The 25,912-nt window shown below is 38.6% G+C and overlaps 1 protein-coding gene across 1 annotated transcript in view; it reads right to left on the bottom strand.

The window, feature by feature from the left end:
• Positions 1-25,912, bottom strand: part of LOC147328068 (alpha-1,6-mannosylglycoprotein 6-beta-N-acetylglucosaminyltransferase B-like) — a 112,561-nt gene that overhangs the window by 24,611 nt on the left and 62,038 nt on the right. Inside the window, exon 8 of the mRNA XM_086296198.1 lies at positions 23,073-23,242. Coding sequence (XP_086152324.1) covers positions 23,073-23,242 — 170 coding nt within the window. The remainder of the gene's footprint in view (positions 1-23,072; positions 23,243-25,912) is intronic.

Raw genomic sequence — 25,912 nt, 5'->3', positions numbered from 1 at the left:
AGTACCAAAATATTCAATAGTCATTTTCTTTTCTTTTTTTTTTCCACCATTGTTTTTGCTGTTGTTGAACTTGTCCACTTCTGGTTATTACCTCCACCAGGGAGATTACATTTTTGGTATCATTTGTGTGTGCATGCACGCTTTATAGGGGGTGTAGGGTGGGGGTCATGTTTACCATCCATTAAGATTTGACTTGCATCCACAAAGATCTTCAGGGTCAATTTAATGATTAATGGTTGAATACAATCAAAAAAGCCTCATAACCCATAAACTATAATTCTTAAGTGTGCTTTGAATTGTCAACATATGCAAAGTACTGTATAAAGATTTCTATGATCTCTTGATCTGAAGGTCAAAGTAATAATAACTGTATACTGAGCTATTTTCAAACTATGCTTCTTACTTCCATTGTTTGCATTGACACCATAAAGGTATATAGGGAATGAAACATGCAGACTCTAAATATCACACTACTCTTTACCACTGACCTCTTCTTTAAGGTCAAACAAGGTCAAACTTTCAAAAACTGTATTTTAAAATTACCACTTACTTTGGTTTAACAGCTTACATCCATTTATTACATTATATATATTATAATATATGTGAGAAAGTGCACAATGAGGGAGGTGAGAAAGGGTGTACATTACCGTAGTAACACAACTGAAATTCATATGAATACAATTCAAGCAAAAGGAAAGAGACAGAAAATAAGGTGACGTGGGGTTGGGTGGGGCAGTGGGGGGTGGATTGTAATCCACCAACTGAGAAAACAGCAGTATGGTAGAATACAATCAGCTCCTCGGCTCCTCATTTCCCAGCAGCCTGTTTCTTTTATTCTTTCCCTCTAATCCCTCTCCTTTGGCAGCTGTTCAACCATAGCATATTGGCCAAGAGAGAAAATGATTTAGCTGTTCTTGAAATGGTATTTTTTAAATATATCTTTTGTTAGGAAACACTGAAGGACATTTCCACTGGTGATACCACAATGAATACCTGACCGAACGGTTGGTATATTTTTCTGAAACTCAGATGAACCAGATGTCCGTTACATTTGCCCTTTCAGCACCGCTATCAACGCCATAAACTGTATGGTGCAACTCAATATCACTCAAGTACATGTGAATGTACTGCTTTTTTATGGAGCAACAGTGTTTAATACAGAGAACGTGAGGCTTGTGACAAAAATATTCAGGGGTGAAATAGCAATACACGTTGGGCCATTAGTTCAGTAAACTAAAATACCACAGCGCGTTGTTGTATGTGTAGTTGTTCTAAACTAAATGCTGTGCATTGTAGTTTAGTGTTGAATTTTTTCAAATTTAATACTAAACCACAATGCATCATTCAGATTCTTATAACTGTGGTGATTCTTCCTCAGGCTGAGATTGAGGAGATGTATTCATGATGTAAAGTGCTCACACAGGGATCACAACTCCTGCTCCTTTACACGTACACTACTCAGAGGTCAAGCATATGCATTGTCTGGACCTTCACACACATCAGGATGCCCAAAGGGAATTCAGTTATTAAAGACACATTTTTTTTAAAAGAAAGACCAGCAAGTTACTGCAAATGTAATTAAACAACTAGTCCAACTATTCGTACTTAACTTCTCTCTTACACTGGACTATAGTGTTAAAGCTGTAAAATTGCATGCACACACATGGGAGCCTCCACACACACAGCCGCACACATAGAGGATGGCAGCGATCCCAGACACTATTCCAGTGCCATACAGGGCTTCACTGGAGTCCAATTACCCAGGGTCCTCTTGTCTCCTGGCTGGCATCAAGTCAACAAGCTCTTTGAATGAAGATATATACACACACACAAACACATGCGCACACACACATGCACTGAAATGACTGCGAGAGGATATTTAACTAAGAACGTTTCCATAGTAATATCTGTTTGTGACTCTGTACAGTTTTTTTATATTAATAAAATAAAATAAAGGCATCCTAATGAAAAATTGTCTGGCATTGTCAAAGCAATTGAAAAAATGGAAATACATCTGCACTGAAGGGATTCTTACGTCAGGGGAGCTCAGAGGGTCTATCGTCTCCTGTGAAGATCTACCTGTGATGAAGCTTTTTTTATACCTCCAAATAAAACGTTTTCATCAAAGCTGAGTGACTCTGGCAAGTTACTGTTGACACTTATTATGCACTGGTCTATACTTTCTTTTTTCTAAAACTGTGATGTCCAAAGTAATGGCAGAACATTATAACTGAAAACAATCTCCTCCTGAATACGCTCATGAATGTTTACTGTAAATTAAATTGTAAGTACACAACCTTATATTTCTGTACACATGTTTTAGCAATTTTTATGCTTGTGTGTGTGTATTACTAGTTATGTTTTCCTGTGTATGGGGTTATATACTGTAGTTACTTCATTCAGTACCAAACGCCTGTATTGATTTCCTAAGGAGCATTTTGGTAGGGTGTTATTAGAGCACAAAAAGCACACAATGAGCAATAACACACAGTGTATTGCTTGTGAAGAGCTGAAATCTTTGTCCATAGGTCTATTACTGCATTCTGTACTGTATGTGTTTGTGTGTCTTTGTAAGGAGATGCAGTCTGCCAATCCTACTCAATGGTTTGTGGTAACTGCAGAAACTGCCACAAAGCTTATTGTCTGTCTTTCTGTTCAGTTCTGTGAACAGCATGTGTAAGTGCGTGTCGGTACTGAACGCTGAGCTATAGTCAGGTTTCGATCCCAGTGTAGTGTTGCAAAAGAAGGCTGTAAGATGATGCGACAAGATGACAATAATTAAAAAGTCAGGCAGTCAAATGTTTAATTCTTCATGGAGCTGCAATGAACACAAGGTAGAAAAAACTGAAATATTTTTCATTCGATAATCTACGTTGATTTGTACAGAGCCCCTCTGATGACATGGTCCAAAAAATAAATAAATTGTGGCCACAAAATACTACTTCGTGGGCACGAAATGGGTATAACGTGTGCACTAAATACTTATTTGTGGCCACAAAATACTACTTCGAGGGCATGAAATAGGTATAAGGTACGCACGAAATGCTAATTTGTGGGCACGAAACACTTGACCGATAACCGTGATCCTTCCCAGGCCCTTGCAGTTGGTTGACAATAAAATCTATCCCGGCGTCCAGGTCGTACTTACGTCTGTAAAGCAACTGGGCTCCCAATATCCTGTTTAAATGTCTCTCCATAATAATGGTTCCTTTCAGTGCCAGGCTTTTCAAAATGCATCTGTAGCTCATTCCCAGCCTAAAATTGTCAGGGATCTGGGTCTGAGGGACCTAGACCTATTATTGTGTATTGTTTACTTCACTGTAAATAAACGCACTGCATTAATCGCACAGAGTTCCGCATGTTGTATAGGTTTAGCCTACTCTTATGCTTATGTCTCTACACAGCTGTCCAATGTATCAATATGATGTGCGCACGTCATCTATTTCGTTGCCACAAATGCGTAATTCGTTGCCACGTTATACCCAATTCGTGCCCACAAATGAGCATTTCGTGCCCACAAATAAGTATTTCGTGGGCACGTTATACTATTTCGAGGGCAGGAAGTAGCATTTTGTCGCCACAATTTATTTATTTTTTGGAGGATGTCATCAGAGGGACTCCGTAGATTTGTCTTATAGTTCAAATTAAAAAAATCTTGGTGTTATATTTTTGCAGACCCATTTGTTTTTTCCTCCCATGATCTTTAATTTCTTGCACAGATTGAAAGCTTCAGTGCAAGTTTAAAGAAGATACACGTTTAATTGCTATATCTGATTCGACTGAACATTGCTGCATTTTCCTTTAATTCATACACCAACTTTTCCACCTCAGCCAAGCATAAAAATATGTTTGCAATATTTAATTTAATTTGTCTTATTAAAACCACACAAAGGTGTTTGATAAAACTCATTTCATGAGGCAAAGATTCATCTCAGTTTGCAAACGGATGTGTGCCTGATTGGATGCATGTACACAGTTTGTAGAAATGCATTTGTCTATGATTTCAGTGACATTTAATTTTTGTGTCTGTGTATCTGTGTGTTTCTGTGTCTGTGTATCTGTATGAATGACACAGAAGTTCAAGGGCATCCCAGTCAGTGCTGACAGCTGATGTCATCTACACTGTCCTGGCTGACAAAGGGTTGGAGAGGGTCAGCAGCGAGATGGGAATGTTAGCAGCTCAAACTGCGAAAAACACTACACACTGTGCATGTGCGTGTGTTTACCATCAAGAAAAAGAAAAAAAGGAAAGAAAAACCGACTGATGGTTGTATTGTTTGGCATTTTGTCCAAATGTACAATGGCTAGTCCACAGTGTACTGCTAAATGCAGGCTATTACCATAAGGCTCAAAGTTATATGTTATACATTTTCTTTAGTTTCTTACGTGAAATCTGCTCTGGCAGCTGTAAGAGACCCTTGTGTCAAAGCCGTTTATCATGATTAAGCTGTGATCTGTGCACACAACTCAAATGAAAACTCATACGGTGAACTGCTCACACATTTATAACTGTGACTGACTATAAACAATTTCAGAGGTGGGCCATGAAAAAATAAAGAGGTGGGAAAAATTTCCTAAGTGTCACAAAAATGTTGCCATGGTGTTGCATAACGAAACATCAAAAAGTTTCATCCTTAAAAGTCTTGGAGTGGAATTTGGTTAAGTTTATCACCGTGACATGATGACAAAATTGCGCAACACCAGCTTGATCCTCTTATGCGTGGACCCTGGAGGCAGCTGCGAGCGGTGTAATGCTCCCATTTTAGGAAGACAAGCCAGCTTCACATGTTACCTCAGTGCTATGAGGGTGTAGGTTTGTATGTATATACCTTATAACTGTATACTGTGTGTTTACCACAGTATGAAATGTAGATGAAATATTGAAAAAAAAGAAAGAAAATGCCAGATAATGTAAATACTGTGGTAAATCAGCATGTTCTCAATTCTCAGCTCAATCAAATGATAGCTGTGCACCTACACACACACACGTATAGCATAATCAAACAGTCAAACATCCATGTAATCATCTGTTTCCACATTTGCCTCTGATTACACCCAGGGGGAGCCAATCTGTCTGCATGTGGACAAGTTTTTCACACACACACACACACACACACACACACACACACACACACACACACACACACACACACACACACACACACACACACACACACACACACACACACGTGCATACCGTGCAGCACAATCTTTACACACAAGCACTCATCTGCACCCAAACACCATGTGTATACAGCCATGCTAGAAGCAGCTGACAGGACCCAGTTATCAGCCAAGGCAGGGTGCACTAGATAAGGGAGCCTTAGGGCGTCATAAACACCAATGCAGAGAGAGAGTGAGCGAGAGAGACAGAATAATGTAGGGATGGAGGGATGGAGGGATAAATCAGAGATGAAAGAAGGAAGAGGAAAAATTCAACACTCCTGTCATAGATAATAAAATTCTCAGATAAAGAGCTACAGCGGGAAGAGAGAGAATTAAAGACGCTTGGGAAGTGTGCAAGAGAGAAAGATGGGGCAGCAAGGTGAAAGAAGAAAGTGACATGTTAGTCACAAGGGTCGGGCAGTCAGGGAAGGAAAGACAAGAAAAAACAAGTGGGAGTGAGGAAGAGGCTGGATGAGCCGGACGGTGAAGAAAACTGAAAAGGATTTATCCAGGGGACATCAGGGCCTGAGAGAGTGAGTATAAAAGTTGGAAAGTGAGAGGCATCTTACAAGAATATAAGACAGACATATACACACAAATTATTTAATATTTAAATAACAAATAAGTTTGATAATAATACATTATAATAAAAGTAACTTATCAGTACTTTTATTTACATCATTCATTTTATTCCAATACAGCGATCAGGCACAACATTATGACCACCTGCCTAATATTGTGTTGGTCCCCCTAATATATCCCACCACAAACAGACCCAATACACTTGTCTGTACAAGATGGATAATAATGGTGTGATTAAATGCAAAAGCAAAGAAAAATGCTCAACAGACTGTACACAAAAGATGGATGTAGCCACCATGATGTCACCAGTTGGTTAGTGAACTCCCATTGTGACAACTCAGGTACTGACTGACACTATTTTGGGTTTCTGGAAAAGTGATGTGATGACTTGAATGTAGCAATTTAGACCATAAAATCTCCCAAGGAGTCATAAACAGCTTATAAACAAGGCATAAAAAGGAGACGCTCTACAGATGTTCGTATAACCAAACTTTCTTTTGCAATCAGATAACTATACCAGCTACCTGCAATCGATTGCAGGCAGTTCAACTTTGAAGATATGAAGCTGTCCCCCTTTTCAGGCGGTCTATGCTTGTAGCACTCAGAGCAGGGCACTATGAATGGGATGCTTTTTCTGACAGTTGCACACTAAAAAGAAATGACAGAGAGCGTTTGCATACCTGAGTCACATGATAGGCTTTTTACACTGTGTACAGAGCACAGAGAAGATGAAAACCTCTGTAGGTTTATTCCCAAAACTGCCCACCCCCAACCCGCAACCAAAAAACAAAAGCAAATGCTGTTTCTTCTAACTGTAACCCCCAAAACAAGTCTTTACCATCACATAGCTTTTGTTTGGGGGAAAAACAGTATTGTCATTGCTAATAAAGTCTGCTCATGCTTTGTCTCCTAAGACGTCAGGCTGCCTGCTTTTTTCCCTTCGTCAGCAAGTTTTGATCTAATCCCGCTAAATCAAGAAGAATAAGAGTCGGCATTGGTTGTGACGGGGGAAGTCGAGGGAGTTGAAAATGCACACGCACCCACCGATATGAGACCAAATAACACACGCGCGCACACACACACGACTGTATGAAAACGCATATGGGTGCTGGGCGTGTAAATAGATATTTTGGCAGGTGTACATATCATTATACTCTCACACATGGTGCAGATCAGATAAATCCACTTTGCAACCTGCCACCGGCACTCTGGAAGGAATAAAACACAAGCAGAGTGCCAGTCAAGTGATGCAGCAGGCAGATGCTACTCGCTCAAGTGTGAAGTGAACACACACATATGGATGAATATGTAGGGGCAAACACTCCCACTTGCAAATCATCCAGAGTCAAGTAGATGTGTGGATTCAAGTGCCATTGCCCGTCCTACCATACCCACACAGCATATAAGTGAACTGATTAGTATTATCCCAGCGACAGGACAGAGCACTAGCTGCGAACTAATTTTTACTGAAGTGTGTTGTAGATCGTCGACCTTCTTAAGCTGCATTCAACTGCCTGAATTGAGTTCCAGCTCACGCCTGAAATTAGACTTTGTAACCCACACTGGAGCTACAGACAAAAGGTTTCAGCTTTCAATGACATTTTTCTTATTCAGTACCTGGTGTCGAGCGTGTTAAAGTGTTAATTAACAGGAAGCAGTAGCACTCAGTTATACTGAAAAACATGAAGGAGTACTCTAAAAATGCCTGCAAATTTTTGTTTACTTTCAAGTAAATTTGGTATTTTGCAAGCAGAAATACTCCTCTGTAGTTAAAAAGCTTAAAAATGACAACAGAGAGTCTGCTTCATTGTGATATCCATTTCTCAGTCTTGCAACAATTCTAGGGCTGTTGTTTATTAGTTAGACCAAAAGAAAGAAAATACACTTTCCTCTGCTGACTTTCCTGTTGCACAGTTACGGTCTGTATAAAAGACTGGCATCATATATGCAACAAATACTGAATGTTTAAAACATTTGATCAAGTCAAAGTTTAAAGAATCTAGTAACATCGTTTATGATCAATTGCCTGCACACTTGATTACATTTCAATCAACGTGGCTCTGTTCTGCATGCTAATAAGCAGCATTAGCATTATGTTAATGTATGAGACACCGGTTCTAAGGCTCTTTACAGTATTTTTCTCAGATTCTTTTCTTCCAGTATGACATGCTTCAAAAATATAACACAATGCACGCAGACAGTAGTTGAGCATTACCTGTATTGGCCCAGTTCTTAGCAATAGCAACTACTGGCTCAATTACATGCAGGTGAGACCTGCTCATAGGATTTTATGGCATCCCATTAATTAAAAAGAACCTCTATGACATAAAAAAGATGATGATAATAGTATGCGGAACAGGGCAAACATCATTCTCTCAATTCTCTGCACTACACTCTACAAAGTTCATCTATAAACTGCAGCATATGGGTTGTCTGCTAAACCTACTGACCTACACAAGCACCCGAGTCAGCATTAAAAAAAACAAAACATTCTTGCATCACTTTGAGAATCAGTGAACAATACAATAGAGCTGAATAGATAATTAAGAAAAATTAGCTGTCTCTGCCTGAAACTGTCCACAGTAAGGTAAATGGAAATTTTCTCTCTATTTAATCTAATCTCCTTACATTGTATGGGGTGAAATGCTGGGTGAGAGAAAATGCTTATGAATCAGAGTAAAAGAAAAAGCCATTATTGAAATTTCCCAAAAAAGAAAATGATTTTTCAGGACAAAATGACAGTACAATAGCGGTGAAAAGGAGAGCTGCCTAGGTTACAAGTTGATTCCAATCTACCGTTTTCAGGATTTTAACAATAGAATAAAAACATCCTGAGAAAAAAAGAGCTTGAACGCAGCTTCTGTAGCACAGAGATATTATTATGGACTCGCATTTCTCCATCAGACAACTTGGGCAAAAACATAGTGTCAGTTTGGTGCTGAAAAGAAGCTGTTGAAGCAGCGTTTGTTTGCTGATGCTGTCAGCAAACACAAAAGGAACTGCCAGCCTGTTTTATAATGGACTTTCTGCCCTTGTGTTCAGTTATTACACAGAACGTGCTGCAAAAACTAGAGTAAGAGAAGGAAGCTAAAGTGAGACAAAGTGGGAAATTAATGACTAAAGTAAAGGTGAGAGAATAGACTGCCATCTATTTAGATTTAGTGAAATCAACACCATTCCTCGCACAGCCTAATTTCAAGGCTGGCTGCCTTAAAATGGCCCAATTCTCTTTTGTAGAGGGCACAGAAATATCAGGTGTACTGACATCAGTTTGAGCCAAGCTTTGACAGCCCATTCCTTTTAAAGCCATTAGGAAGAGGAGATACTGACAGCATCGTTGAGCAAAATGTTTTAGGGTCTCATGTCAGCTCTTAACAACTCCAAGGACACCTCATGAAGTAGGGTATATAGGCACCAAATGTAATTATGCTCAACTTTGCTCACACCTTCTGCTCTCTTTTCGACAAAAGCAGAAAAATCAGGGCTTTAATATAACTCAGAAGCACTGGGAAGCTTGTTAAAATAAAATGTGAATAATAAGATGTGTCTGACCCCATTTTAGCAGTGCTTGGCACAGACATAAGTCTGTGTCTCTGGTTTTAATGCCATTTAACTAACTGGAAGGTTTGAAGATAATATCAAACATCTGAATGGCCCGATGAACAGTAAAGAGTTGACACTGACCTTGAATACAAAAAAAAATAAAAATCCCTATTATGTAATTAATTACTGAAAAATGTAAGCTGTAAGAATGAGAACGAAGTGATTTTTTCCTTTTTTATGATACCCATAACTGATTATGCAACTATTGATATTTTCTTCAAATGGATGACTGTATACCTTCTCAACATAAAAATTGATGACTATGGGCTGGCACTGCAGGTGCTTCATACTCATTTATCAGTAGTGGTCATGCACCATTGCACTAAAAGCCAATTAAAACCCATTATGTGGTTCATAATCTTTCAAGGCAGGGTTCATTATTTCTTTTAAGCCAAGACTGGATTTAGTTTATTTCAGCCACCACCCTACAGCCTCCATGACATTGTGCTAGATCTTTCACTATGGTACTCCACCTTTTTTGCTCTAACTCAGTTGTTTAATAATCAGTATGTATTGTTTTGCACAGACATGTACCAGTGTTAACTAGCTAGTGCTGACCTGTAACCACTAGTAATACAAATTGATACTTAATAGCATCCAGTCTACCTTCAACTCAAGAGCAGCACTGCCCAGAAAACAACATAATAACCACAAATCTAAAACTAACTAATCTTACCATAACAAATGAAGCCTCTGTCGGCTTTCTCTGTTGGTCAGCGAACTCTTCCTACAGGAGTCGGGCAACAAAAGTTGGTGCAACGGTATGTGTCAGGCCCCCCTATAGCCGATACTATGATGTAGTCATGTCACCTAGCAACCGCCTACCAACAGGCTAAAATGACCCATTTGTAGCATTCATGCACAAATAACACAAAACTTTAATTATGCATGATGTCATCATTTTGTCTAGCAACCAATGACCAATTTTAGCCAACCTCTATGGTTTAAAAAAAGCAGTGTATCCTTTTTAATATGATGATATTAACATCTAATTTAGCAAATATTCACTATACTAATATAGTCAATTTCTGATGTTTACAGTATAAATATGACATTACATTAAATCATTTGACAGAATAACTTATGAGGTCACGTTTAGGGACCGTAACATAGGCATGTAACAGTAGAGTACATATAGTATATATAGTGAAAAAAAATTATCAACAAAGCAAAATAAAGAAAGTAGCCCAGCAAATTGTGCAAATTGTGTCATGTACTCTGCTTTAGCATTGGCAGTTATGTGAAAACTTGTTTAACGGCCTGTTGCCTGTTTGTGTTGAATATGAGAATGGTTAACTTCGGGTAATGTCCTACCCTTATTCTCTGAACTGCTGGAAGTTTATATGTGAAAATGACTTAAAATGACAATTAAAAAAAGAATAGATGGAACAGTCCTCAAAGCCTGCGTCTGGGGCATTAAACTGACTGTCGTTCATTTCCTGGAGACTTTCTTGAAACACACCAAACTGGCGTAAACCTAGCCTTAAGCTAAACCTAACCATAAAACATGCATTCACCTTCAAATTTAATCACTTGCTTCAGGGAGACCTGCTCTTTGTCCCTAAAAGGAAGACGTTCTCATAAAGTAGCTGTGTAAACAGGTTTACACACACACACACACACACACACACACACACACACACACACACACACACACACACACACACACACACACACACCTGTTCTCACCTACACCTCCTTGCTGTACCTGTCTGCCATGCTTTTCATTTTCCTCCCTTTATTAAGACAGAGCTAACTGTTTTGGCCCTGCAGCCAACAGAGACTGACCTCCTTTAGCCTTTGTACGTGTCAGACAACTGAGATCTTTTACACTCCAAGATGGAAACTGCCATTATACCTCACACTGCAAATGGTATCACTCTACCTTTTTCTTGTTGCTCTGTATTCATTATTTTCGACGGGGATTTAAATCAAAATGTCAATTTAAAGTTATTACTGTTAATATACAGGGAGTGCAGAATTATTAGGCAAATGAGTATTTTGTCCACTTCATCCTCTTCATGCATGTTGTCTTACTCCAAGCTGTATAGGCTCGAAAGCCTACTACCAATTAAGCATATTAGGTGATGTGCATCTCTGTAATGAGAAGGGGTGTGGTCTAATGACATCAACACCCTATATCAGGTGTGCATAATTATTAGGCAACGTCCTTTCCTTTGGCAAAATGGTTCAAAAGAAGGACTTGACAGGCTCAGAAAAGTCAAAAATAGTGAGATATCTTGCAGAGGGATGCAGCAGTCTCAACATTGCAAAGCTTCTGAAGCGTGATCATCGAACAATCAAGCGTTTCATTCAAAATAGTCAACAGGGTCGCAAGAAGCGTGTGAAAAAACCAAGGCGCAAAATAACTGCCCATGAACTGAGAAAAGTCAAGCGTGCAGCTGCCAAGATGCCACTTGCCACCAGTTTGGCCATATTTCAGAGCTGCAACATCACTGGAGTGCCCAAAAGCACAAGGTGTGCAATACTCAGAGACATGGCCAAGGTAAGAAAGGCTGAAAGACGACCACCACTGAACAAGACACACAAGCTGAAACGTCAAGACTGGGCCAAGAAATATCTCAAGACTGGTTTTTCTAAGGTTTTATGGACTGATGAAATGAGAGTGAGTCTTGATGGGCCAGATGGATGGGCCCGTGGCTGGATTGGTAAAGGGCATAGAGCTCCAGTCCGACTCAGACGCCAGCAAGGTGGAGGTGGAGTACTGGTTTGGGCTGGTATCATCAAAGATGAGCTTGTGGGGCCTTTTCGGGTTGAGGATGGAGTCAAGCTCGACTCCCAGTCCTACTGCCAGTTTCTGGAAGACACCTTCTTCAAGCAGTGGTACAGGAAGAAGTCTGCATCCTTCAAGAAAAACGTGATTTTCATGCAGGACAATGCTCCATCACAGGCGTCCAAGTACTCCACAGCGTGGCTGGCAAGAAAGGGTATAAAAGAAGACAAACTAATGACATGGCCACCTTGTTCACCTGATCTGAACCCCATTGAGAACCTGTGGTCCATCATCAAATGTGAGATTTACAAGGAGGGAAAACAGTACACCTCTCTGAACAGTGTCTGGGAGGCTGTGGTTGCTGCTGCACGCAATGTTGATGGTGAACAGATCAAAACACTGACAGAATCCATGGATGGCAGGCTTTTGAGTGTCCTTGCAAAGAAAGGTGGCTATATTGGTCGCTGATTTGTTTTTGTTTTGTTTTTGAATGTCAGAAATGTATATTTGTGAATGTGGAGATGTTATATTGGTTTCACTGGTAAAAATAAATAATTGAAATGGGTATATATTTGTTTTTTGTTTAGTTGCCTAATAATTATGCACAGTAATAGTCACCTGCACACACAGATATCCCCCTAAAATAGCTAAAACTAAAAACAAACTAAAAACTACTTCCAAAAACATTCAGCTTTGATATTAATGAGTTTTTTGGGTTCATTGAGAACATGGTTGTTGTTCAATAATAAAATTATTCCTCAGAAATACAACTTGCCTAATAATTCTGCACTCCCTGTAATGTTACAGCTTTATTCATGTTTTAAAACTATTTAGAGCTTTCAGCCCTGGGTTAAGAAGAGAGGTGATGATTAGCGAGCAGCAGTATGGCTTCATGCCCAGAAAGATCACTACAGATGAGATGTTTGTATAGAAAAGGTCAGAAGGAGCTTCACTGTGTCTTTGTGGATCTAGAGAAAGCCTATGATCGGGTACCAAAAGAGGAACTGTGGTACTGTGCTAATGTTTTCATGGGGAGCGAACAGGATAGACAAGAGTAGTAATGAGTGCATCACAGGGACAGCTCATGTTAGAGTTAGAGAAGTAAGATGAGATGGTTTGGACATGAGCAGTGATGGGACAGTGGATAGACCTGAACAAAGGATGTTGATTATGCAGCTACCAGGCAGGAGAAAAAGAGGAAGACCTGAGAAAAGGTTCATGGACACAGTGAAAGAGGAAATGCAGAGGGTTGGTGTGACAGAGGAGGATGCCAGGGACTCTGTGAGATAGAGGCAGGTGACCTGTTGCAGGTCCCCGAAAGGGAGCACACCAAGAAGAAACAGGTCTAGAAATAAAAAAATGAAACATTTACAAGTATAACTATACCAGCACACACATGATCTCAGAGGTAAATAGGATTTTGCTAAAGCAGCAAAAGAAGCAGAGCCAGCAGTTTGTCCTGTTTGTATTTGCAACACGGCTAATGAAAGAAGTCACCCACGGGCAATAACCATTCTTTCTCTCAGCTCTCCAGATTTGAAACAAAGGTTTTGGGAACCCTTTACCAAAGTGTGCGTTCCACTGCAGTGTGCGTTTAAGTCTCTAAGGGGTTAGAAGAGTAAGGGGTGATGAAATGCTCTACAAATCTGGGAATCTGCTAACAAGCTCATTGATTTGAGCCTTGAAGAGAACAGCTGCAGGGGGTAAGAGAAAGAAACAGAGACACACTGAAAGTAGGGGCTAGACTAATAGACACAGAAAGTGAAAAAAGGTTAGGAGACACAAAACAATTGGATGCAGGAAGGAGTGAGGGAAGTGTTGGTGTCTTTCTGCAAACTCAGACACTTAAAGCGTTTAAAATGGTGCAGCGTGAGCATACGACTCATTTGTATGCTCCAGTTTATAACAAAGAGACAAGCTGACACTCTGTCTCACATACCCCAAGCACAAATATACACTAACATCCCACAAATGATTAATGTTAATGTACTAGTTTCCCTTAAAGAAGGAGCTAACTCAGAAGTCTTTTTAGGCGTTTCACACAGATCAGCAGGTTCTTTGGATTCAAAAGATCACACACACCATCCCTTCATACCTAAAAGTTTGGATATTTTTAATAGGAAATGTGTCTTACCCTCATTTAAACCCAATTGTATAATAATGTTTTGAGTCAGCTGCTTTAAAAGTTTGCTACCTATATAGTTGCTGGCTTGCACAACAAAGTCAGAAAAAAAAAAAAAGACAGAAAAAAAGCACTAAACTTCTGAAAAAATGAGAATCAGCGATCTAAGGAAAGCAATAACTGAACGTGATAACCCAATTGTGTGACATGCAAGAAAAGCAAGGGTGGAGTTTGAAATATATGTGCATGCATGTGCTCTTATCTGCTTGGAACAGGAAAACAGCTCATAGCCAACCTATGGAATAAAAGGAGTTGAACTGAGGTCACTGACTCCACTCTCTCTACTCTCTCTACAGGCTTCACTTTAATGATGGCGCAAGGTGAAGGAGTTGTTTGACTGGGGGTGACGAGGAGGTGGAAGACTTGGAGAGACACTGGGTGGTGATAAACAGAAAAAGCTCAGAACAAACAAAACTTATTACACATTTAGACCCACACATTTATGCCTCATGCTTCAATATTAATGGAGGTCTGGGTACTTGGGGGGGGGGGGGGGGGGGGGGGGGGGGGGGTTAGTCCATGATGGGTTTTCCTGGTATTTCACTGATAGTGTGTTTAGTTAGTTTGTCACACAGAAAAATTACACCGTTGCCAATCAGATGCTTTTCAGATGGTACTGAAATCAACCAGAATTTGAACCAAAAATGTCTAAAATGGATATGTCCCTCCATAGGGCAGCATTTGTTTACAGTTTCCCTTCCTTAACACTGGTTTCTTTACAGTCCCTTTTCTACTGATATCACGTTTGATATAAATGGTAAACAGACTGGTTCTTATACAATGCTTTTTACTCTGAGCACTTTTTTTGCTATGTTCTTTCTACATAAGTGCATTATGTAACTTTCGCACACATTTAAAATCTGATGGGTGGATGTTCATATCTTGAACAGGAATATTTGGTGTGCTGACTGAAGCAGACAGGGATCAAACAACTAACCTTCCAAATAGCAGGTGACCTTTTTTGCTACCTGAGTTACAGCCACCCCAGCCATCTGAAAGGTCAGATGCGCCTGAGAGATCAGCTCAGCTCATCTGTCAGCACCTCCCGGGTGATGTGTTAGGTCTTTGCTTGATTTTGGTTGACTTTCTGATACCGCTCACCAGCTGCAGATTGTTTTTGCTACTTTTTTATTTTGTTCTCCATTTCTCTAGTTTCCTTAACTTTTTTTATGAACACTCTGCACACCACGCCAAGATATAACACCTTTTCAGCTAAGCTGGTTCTTTGGAAGTAACCTCGTTGGTGCAAAAAAATCTGTTTTATTCCTGTCAAACTGTGTTATCTTAGGAATCTTTCATACATTTAACTACACAAATGGGAACAAATGATCTGTTCCCAGTTGTGTAATAGTAACAAACTAACACAAATTGATCACTTGAGTTAGGTGCCTTAATTATGTTTGAATTGAATGATTCATAGATAAGTTTAAATTATTTTAACAAAAAATAATAAAACAAAAAAAAAAAAGAAAAGGAAAAAAGGAAAAGCTAATAAAAAGAAAAACGTGGATGGACATTTGGGATTCCTGGATAGCTCTTGATCATGATCACTTAAAAAATTAAAAGAAAGTCTTATTCCTTAAAAGCAAAATATAAATAAATGGGGAGTGCACAGTACTGAAACTTTGAGAAAATAAATGCTCAGCGAAGGGGTAAAACACATTACTATTGACTTTCAAAAACCCATACCTCTTACTACAAAAAAATCAAAAAAACTCTGACACTTTCAGCCACACAATATGAGAGCAACTGGACAAAGTGAAAGTGAAAAGAGAAGTGGAAAAAATATTTATAACAAGATAAAGCCTCTACAAAAAATGAGTGAAACACAGAAGGCAGACAGAATATGCTGAGAAAAACAAGTGTGCAGCAGAAAGAATCTGAAGACCAATTCAATTTTACAAGGCATTACGTAACATCAGGTCTTTTTGCATTAATCTTTCGGGTTATGTAAGCTATCTCTGGACTAGAGCAGATTTATAGCAATGAGCTTATGATGCAAACTAGCATTAGTTCTTTTGCAGCATGCTGCCACTGTGGTAGTGTAGTGAATCTCTCTTCATGTAAAATGTGGCCTCTCTCACACAAGACAGACGTATTTATACCCCAGAAAACGTTCAGACTGAAGAATTAAAAAAAATTAAATAGACCAAAAAAACCAAAAAAAACCCCAAGGTGTTCCAACAGCGCAAGGGGTGTGGCACCACAGTCTTCACATATCATCATATGGCACGATATCATTGTATGAGATAAAACAAAGGCCTGGTCAAACTGTTTGAACAGAGCTCACAGAAAATGAGGGCAAAGCAATAACAATGTGATTTGTTGACTTTTGTAGTTTGACTGTCAAAGGGGAAAGCATAGTGAAAATATAAAAATACTAGAGATGGACCGATCCGATATTACGTATCGGTATCGGTCCGATACTGACCTAAATTACTGGATCGGATATCGGAGAGAAATAAAAAATGTAATCCGATCCATTAAATATCAAAAAAGCACCTCACAAAACTTGCCACACGGCGTAACTCGGTCATAACCGTAGCACTCGGAGCAGTGTGCTCACGTGATAGAGCGGCTGTGTGTATTTGTAGCCTCACTAGCAATCCAGTGGCATTTCATCTCCGAGGAAGTTATCCCTGAGAGAAGTAAAGCAAGTGTTTAAGTTCATCTCTGAATGTTTGTAAAGCATTCCCATGTTAAGCTTAACAAACGACTGCCTCTCCTGCTGCTACTTCAATCCTGAAACTGATTAATGATCAGCTGATTGGCTTTTCTGTAGCGAGTCCGTGTCTCTTCTTTGTTTTTGGCCCACTTTACACCAGAAAGAGGAAACCAGCGGCTGAACAACAGCAGTTTAAGCTTGATAAGCTGTTGTTAGAATTTATTTAATATTACTTTCTACACCAGGATCCTTTTCTACGTAGCTGACAGCTGGTAACTGTGCAGGGGCGGATCTAGCAAAGTTTAGCCAGGGGGGCCGATAGGGCATTAACAGGGAAAAGGGGGGCACAAAGACATACTTTTCTTTCTTATTCTCATTTAAAATGTCTAGCTTTTATTAAATAATTATCTGAATCTTACACCCAAAGTTTTAATCTGATGTAAAATGTATAGAAGTCCATTACTGTATATAGTAACTGTTAAGTCTAATATACCCTAGTAAGCTATACTACTTTTTCCTTTGGGAAGGTACCATCTGTGCAGTCTGCAGTTCTGTTGAAGAAAGATCTTGAATCTATTTAATTATTCTTGAAAAATAATTTATTTCTGTGCATTTTTTGGTGGTTCCCTATTTTTTTTTGCTGGAAGTTTGCAACCCTATTAGTTAGGTTGCTTAATATTTCTGCTAAGTACTCTTTAAAATACCAGAATAGGAAGGATGGAGTCGGTTTAAGTTTATTAGATTGATCAGTGTTGCTGAACTATGAAATATTTTGGGTGCAGTGTATTTTTTTGCATACAGGTATAACAGAATAGCTTCAGAGTTGTTGTTTATTTAAACTTGAGTGTGAACTTATACAAAATGCAGCAAGATATTAAAAAAAAAACAGTTTTATTAATTAAAAAAAACACACTATATCGGATTCATATCGGTATCGGCAGATATCCAAATTTATGATATCGGTATTGTATCGGACATTAAAAAGTGGTATCGTGCCATCTCTAAAAAATACCACAGTGTAAGTAAAAATTACTTAAATAGAGAAAGAAATATGGCTGGCAATGGGGAAGAGAGAGATAAAAATTGAAAATGATTTTATAGTAAGGATAAAAACTAAAGTGCAAAAGATTTGTGAACAGATGGGCCTTAAAAGAACCGGTTAACTGTTAGAGAGGTGTAAAACTGACAGTTGTCATGTCTCCTGGCTTGAAACATCAGCTTTTGTGAAGCTTCAAAAGACAAACTGACTGGAAAATGTGATTTTCTTATAACAGCAGCATTACAAGGATCAAGGATCAAGTATTCTGTTGTCATTCACCGTGAAGAAAACCTTACAGAACGAGATGCAGTTACTCAGATCTCGGTGTTAATAATGATTAAAATAAGCAACGATAGTAGAAATGCCTCGAGGCAATAGCCCTAATAACACTAATTGTTGAAAATGCTGCTAAATAATTGCAGCTAGTTGTAGGACTGCAGGTGCAGGTAAAAATGAGAATGTGGTAGCTCTACATGGAACTAAATTAGCAGTAAAATATACAGAACACACAGTTCTGTGTAGACGATGATAAATCAGTGCTACTGTCTCTTTTCAGCTCCATGCCTGAATCTGAAACTTCACATTAATTGAGAAATTACCTGCAGTAGGGATGCTGCTGTGTAGCGTGACACTTTAATTTTGAGGAATCCATGGAGAGGGCGTGCATGAGAAGAAGAAAGCGAATCTTTGCGACGTGACTGAAGATATTTTTAACAATTTCCTCCTTTTTTGTGTGTCTTTTTCATTTTTATTGATGCCTAAGAGTTGACAGTACTGAGGCAGAGAAACTAGGAAGCAAGGGGAGATAAGGATTTTGACTTGCAATAAAGATCTTCGACTGCTATCAAACCAGATGATGCAGTTTTATTACGTGCTATGATTCTTAAATAACCATGACAGAGTTTGAGGGAGGTGGGACGGGGAGTACTGTCTTTTTAAAATAAGCAATTATTACATGTAAGACAAACTCAAAGTGGAAAAAATAAAGCAAAGTAAAAAAAGCAGGTTATAATGATCAAATATTATTACAATACCATGTGTTATAGATCTCTGATTTAAAACAATAGCTTAAAAAATCCTCAATAAAAATTAAAACTGCCTTTTCCCATTACCCAGGTAAGTTAGATCAAATATAACTGTAGTTAGATCAGTTAGATTTTGTACTCTTCAGCAATAAAATGCAAAGGGGAAGAAATTTCTTGTGGCACATTTTCAAACCGACTTTAATAAAATATAGTAGATTTAATATGTTTACAGTTTTTAGCAGGCACATTTTTTGATTTCCACATGTCATCTCTGTGAACCGTCCCCACAATGCCACGTTTTTAGTTTTCATGTTACGCCCAACACATGCTCTGTGAACATAAGCCACCAGGATGATGCACCAGAAAATGAACAATTTTCCAGGCTACTTCACTGTACTTACTTCTTCGCTGTGTATCGTGTGTCCTGTGGGCATTGAACTGTAAGAGGCCATTGCGCTTTTAGCCTGTGCCACTTTCTTTCATCTTCCAGTATTATTAAAGCTTCTTTATGTCACATAACAGTAGTGGCAGGATAAGGCACAAAAGGTGCTGACCATCTAGCTTTTCAACGACTGGGAGCAGCTCTCTGTGTTCCAGACCCTCAAGTTGGTAATGAGCAGGAGAGCCGTGTCTGCTCTCCCTCTAACACTAATACATCTCAGGTACCCTGGCAATCTAACTGGCATCAAATTCAGCTTTATTTCCATCAAGCTCCTCAGTATTCCACAATGTGAGGGGTGCATACTCAGCAGAAATGGTGAAACGCAAAGACCTGTACTGAATTAACTGAGATGTGTGTGCTGCAGTGTGTGGTCAGGTAACATGTGGTAAATGTGTGAAATTTCTGCTTTGTGTTGTGAGATTCCAAACAAAAGAATGGCATTCATTAGTGAGCCTTCAAAAACTATCTGCATATTTGAATACCAAATATAAACTCTAAAGATGCCACCTCGGCACTTTGCTGAACTCTCTTTTTGTCCTTTCCAGCCATTGTTTCCGACAAACATCGGTCTGATCTGCATGCTGACAGCCTTCAGGATGAAATATGATTTTGATTTGTCACAGACATTTTTTTAAAATAAACAATACCTTAAAGTTTAATCTATTGTGAGTTTTATTAAAAGAAGTCATTTTAGTCAATAGCTCCAATGCCTTAGTAAGTCTCGACATGCTCTTTTCACTCATCTCTAGTAAATAATATCCAGCCACGTGACTGCAGTGCAGACTGAAAACTACAAAAAGGGGAGTGATACACTAAGAAAACACAACACCTAATCATTCCCACAGCGGCCAATTACAGCTACCCTGCTTCCTCCTAAGCCAATCACAACTTTCAGATGTTGTCATGAGAGCAATACTGTACCCACTATGCACTCACACACCCACCACAATGCAGGAATGAGAAACGGTGGAAAAGGACAGACCCTGGACACTTTTTTGCTCAGCTTTATTTTAACACTGCTCAATGTTGCCCAAAGGAAAGCGAGATGTTTCCAAATCTGTGTTTGGTCTCAGATCTAACCAAGCCTTATCTTTAGGGCAACTATTGTCTGTTTGCCTGCTTTTTCATTTGACTTGGTCATTTTGTCCATCTGGACTCAACAATATCTGCAACCCCCCCAAAACACAACATCCGTGTTAAAATACTAATAAAAATACAGTATTAATACGAAATAAAACAACAGCAATGCATTGTTCATGAATGCGTCTGCTGATTTGCATCTGAGGCTTTTTCTGTGTGAACCACTGATAATTACATTGCGAGGTAATCAAACCAAAAAGCTCCCTGTTTTCCAGCCTGTTTACTAACACACTGTGATAATTGCATTCGCAGGGCATGGTGTGAATGTACACAAAGCCACTATCTGAGAATGCAGCCCTAACACAGAAATGCAGCAGTGTTGAGGGAATTCTTTAATTAATTCATTCGTTGACAAAAAAAAAGCCCCCTGTGTATTTCACAGCGCCTAAAAACAGAAAATCAATACTTATGCTTTTTAAATAACAAATCACTATGTACTTGTGTGCAGCTTCGCCGTGTGGCAGGATATATTGAAGCTAAACATACAGTATAATTGCACGTCATAGCAGTACAAAGCTGTGCCTCACAATGCATCCTCTTCTGAGAATTGAACTTGTCATTACTGGGTTCACTGAATGGACCCAGTGTTACATTATCCTTTATTACATGTTAGTATAACGATCACTGTGAAAAGCATTAAAAGCTTTACTTTAACATTGACAGGTTTGAGGGTAACGTGAGAGATGCAGCGAGAGAGAACGAGCAATCCATCAGCTACAAGTGAGACTGAGAAACTGGCTAAAGTGAATACACAAATTGGTCATACTGGTGTGGTAATATATCCTGTGCAGTCACCTAAAACATCACGACCCACAATGTCAGACAGATAAATCTGAAAATGTGGGTCTCAAGAAACTCCAGTGACGTGCATGCAGCAAAAACGATTGTGCCATCAATCTCAAAAGTCACTTTTTTATATATGAAATTCTTCTAAATTGTCCCACACTCTCTTGGCCCCTGAAGCTGCGTTATATGTCTACAGAATGTCTGCCAAAGGCTGGGCATCAATACAATGCTTCTCCTATGATTTGTGAGAGATGTCCGGAGCAGAGCACAGTATGAAATGCAGAGAACAGCCGGGCCTCTGTAGGCACCATTATATTGATCTATACTCTGTACCTGTGCCACTGCGCTGATCGACGACGACAGAAAGACAAAGACTAGCAGCTCAATCGAGGCCGAACAAAGACGTCACCTATGAGTCAGCTGTCTTCTCACAATATGCCTGTTCATAATTCTTCTTTCAAACATTAGCTATTCCTTTACATTGAAGATGACAACCCCTATGATTTGTTCAGTCTTGACTATGAACCTAATTACTTAGACTAGACAACGCTTGAAGGATCTTTTCAATCACGACAAATTTACATCCATGCATATGTCTGTGTGTGCTGGCTCTAGTTCAGCTTTATCAGTAAGCAGAAACGCGTAATCATCCTGACACGGGACGGAAAAGAAAAATCACCAATGTAGTTGCACTGACATCAAGCTGCAGATTGAGCCTACGTGAGATCAATACGGCAACAGATCAATTCAGCGACAGGACCTTAGAAACCTCGATGCTAATGCTGGCGTTAAGTGGAAATGAGCAGACTTTAAATGCAAAATTACAAAAACACAATGCATCAGTTGATTGGCTAAATTGGCTGTTAGTGTGAATGTGAGTGTAAATGGTTTTCTGTCTCTCTGTGCTAGCCCTGTCCGGAGTTTACTCTACTTTTCATCCTATTAACAGCTAGCAAACGGATGAAATAGATGGATATATGCCTTTTTTTCCCCAATCTGTACACAAGAAACATTAGTTTCATGTTCAGTGTTTGGAGTTGCAGTTTCTTGTTTTTTAGTTTAGAGTATTCTTGTTTACCTTTGTTTTTTTTTAAGGATTTATGTTTGAAGTCTTACAGTTTCTTGAGTGGTTTTGGTCATTGTTCTCTGTGTCGTCCTGGTCTGTTTCCCCAGTCATGTCTCTGTGCTGCCTGGTCCCTCTGTGGCCTGTCTCTGTGGTCTGTCATGTCTCTTTTTATTCTTCCTTTGTCTTTGTCAAGTCCGTTTGTCTCAGTCTGCGTTAGTTTCCTGTTTTAGTTTGACAGTCTCTTGTCATGTGTGCTTTATATTCAGTTTTGCTTCCCCTGTCGTTACTCAAACTTCGCTCACCTGTGTCTTGTTTTCCCCAGCTGTGTTCCATCTCTCTAATTGCCTTATGTGTATATTTAAGTCCCTAATTTCCTTCTGTTCTACGTCATTTCGTCATCATATTCCTTCATGCTGTGCGCGCTCCAGTCTGTCAGTGTTTCAGTCAGTCCTCTCCAGTTAACGCCACCTTATGTTTTGTTAAGTTTGCCGGTGCGAGCTAATAAAGCTGTGTTTTGAGTTTATGTTTGTCTGCAGAGTCCTGCACTTGGGTCCACTCTCTGTCTGACACAGCATCCCATAACAATTAGCTCTATAGCTCTATATAATTAAGATATCAAGATCTCGCACATAAAGAACTCACCCCTGAAGTTCCTTGACAGACATGGAGATCTTGAGGTTGTGTCCCAGAACATGAAGTGCAGTGAGGATATCAGCCCATTGGACCATTTCGCCTAGAGGCCCTCCCTTCAACACCTTTGGGCTGAAAACATCTCCAGACTCCTCAGTTAGGAAGCCTACATGAACGAGGATCTGAAAGAGAACACATTGTTATAGAAGAGTTCAAATAAAGGTCTGTAGATGGGGAACATAAGAAAACTTGAAAGGACATTGTTTAATAATAAATAATCTTTAAACAAAGGTTTTTACGAAAATCATGTTTTTTGTGGTTTCTTATAATGTTCTGCTGTATTTAAATTAAATTATAATCACAAAAAAAATCTGTAAATGTACCTAAAATAATAATGATAATAGTAATAATACATCACCAGAATAGTTTTTCAATTGTTAATAACTAGTTAAAACCAACAACAGATATGAATAGAGAGTCTCAAATCGTGTTTAGACTACATTAATAACTCAATGCCAATAACGTTATAAAATACAAAAATAAGCCCAACAGCTTTAGTTATTATCTGTAGCTCCAAACCAATGTACTCAAAAACCAAAGTCACCCAATAATACAAACTAACAGAGAGAGAAAGCTGAATATAAGAACAACCAGCACGTTTTACAATGAACAATAACAGTTTTTGTCAAAGTTTCAGAACTATGAAGAGCACAATAAATCATGAACAGGCCTGATGAGAAGTTAAACGTATAAAAATTCAGTGTATCATGTTTTAATTCTTTGTGTTTCTTTTCTCCTCATTTAAACCCAGATTAACTCCATTTTATTGTGAAAATACAATAGATCTAAGGGGGCCATCACATCTGTTGTAGGTCTTCTTGTTGCCTGAAACATTTTCACTATTCTAGATCATATTTATTGACATAATTTTACAGTCAACATGTTTTATTTATGATGGTCTAGTTATGTCACAGGTACCCTAAATTAATAATAATAGCAATTACCATTTTTTACATGTTTCTGTAATGGTTAATCCACCAATATGTGCACGGTCTTTAATGAAAAAGCTATTTTTTATGCTAAAATGTCATCTAAAATTTGAATATATTATTAAAAGTTTACTGTTTTACAAAAAAGCTGAAAAAAATAGTAAAATGCCAAATTACAGTTATTTATTTTCATTCCTGAAAAGAGAAAAAAATAGTTTCACAGGTTGAAAGCAAAGCTTGTTATGCTAATTTCTGACTTCTTGCTGAAGTTCACTTCACCGGCTCAAATTTGGGTATAAAACGTGAACTCAGTTTGGTATTTGCCTAATACATAACAATATAAACAACATAATTCATCAGTATAAACATGTTTTTCACTAATTTCCAAAATATATTTGTGTTTTCTTCTTTTTATGACAGATATTAAAATAGCCCTGTATGTGCACATAATGTACAGATGTTTACGATAAAGTACATTCACTCCAACCTGATGTCCATTATAACACTTTGAAATATTTGCATAATAGATATTGCTAAGCTCTTGGAAAGTTAAGTTTCTACTCTGCACAATGTTTTAATGACTTTGAGGATTAATATCATTGGAATTTCAAAGTGTTTGAAAAGGAAATTATGGAAATCCCCAATGAATTACTCCTCATGCTCCAATGGAACAACATTTTTCATATACACACAGAAAAACACTGTGGTAAAAATTCTTAGAAATCTAATGTGAACTTTAAAAATATATACTATGCAAAACATGTAAATTTCATAATAAAATAACTTTTACACTTTGACTTGTACTGTTATACAATTCTTCACATAAAGGCTACAGTCCTGTCATGCATGTTCACCTAGCTGCTACATAATTAGTGCAGCCCAGCGAGAAATGAGCAACACGTTACTTTTCACAGTGGATTAGACACAGTCATGTCCAAACGTTGCTTTGCTCAGTAATCCTGATTAACTAACACAGCATGAACACCTCCAGCTGCTTTTGCTGGCAAATGGAGCCCACAACTTTGACCATGCAACATACATAATGAGCTTAAAACCAAATGCGAGGAGTTTGCCAGGAAGTTTTCCAAGGCCTTGTTTACTGTCTCACCATTTGTGTGCAAGTGCATACAAATGGTGAGACGCATTAGTGTTTCCTGTGTCTGTACTTTTAAATCTGTTAGCTGTAGCAGATAATGTCTAAAAGCATCCAAGAGCTTTTCAGATATATGCCACAATGGCACTCATTTCACTCTCCCCCTCCTAATTATGTGTGCTAATACTGAAGTTAGAAGAGCCAACATGTGCACCTGCACACAATATACATACATACACACAAAACTGCTACAAAATATGAGTCATTTTATGACCAGGGGACAGACTGCATCTGAATAACAAAATGAGAAAAACAGAAAAACTGTACTAAACAAAATTAATTATTGATTTCAACCCACAATAAATGTTTAACAATATTTTCAGCTGGCCATGGAAACGGGTTGTGAACGTAACATTGATATGTCATCATATTTTAGGTTCACATGGCAAAGTTCTGCTTAAATTATTGCCTATCTACACATTCAGCAGTTATGATGCGAAATAAGCTCTCTTTTTTGGAGTCCCAGACTAATATTTTTAATATTTTGGTGTCCACCAAAATCCTGTGGTAAACACGTGACTCATGCTGCAAGGTGCATGTATAGATTTTTAAATATTAGGGGAGCTGCTCATATAGTCGATACTAATGTAGAGCCTCATTAACACGCTGTCTCACTTTCGGGACCTAATATCCGTACACATATTCTTAATACTCAACAATATGTTTGTACACTACATTTGTTTAGCTTTATTATTATATAGTGGTGTTTT

Source organism: Aulonocara sp. 'chitande type north' Nkhata Bay, linkage group LG6, assembly GCF_057382095.1.
Source record: "Aulonocara sp. 'chitande type north' Nkhata Bay isolate Kocher_YH1m ecotype deep benthic linkage group LG6, A_spYH_male_GT1.1, whole genome shotgun sequence".
Lineage (NCBI taxonomy): Eukaryota > Metazoa > Chordata > Actinopteri > Cichliformes > Cichlidae > Aulonocara > Aulonocara sp. 'chitande type north' Nkhata Bay.
The sequence above is the reverse complement of the archived record's forward strand: the minus strand, read 5'-3'. Positions and strand labels throughout refer to the sequence as shown.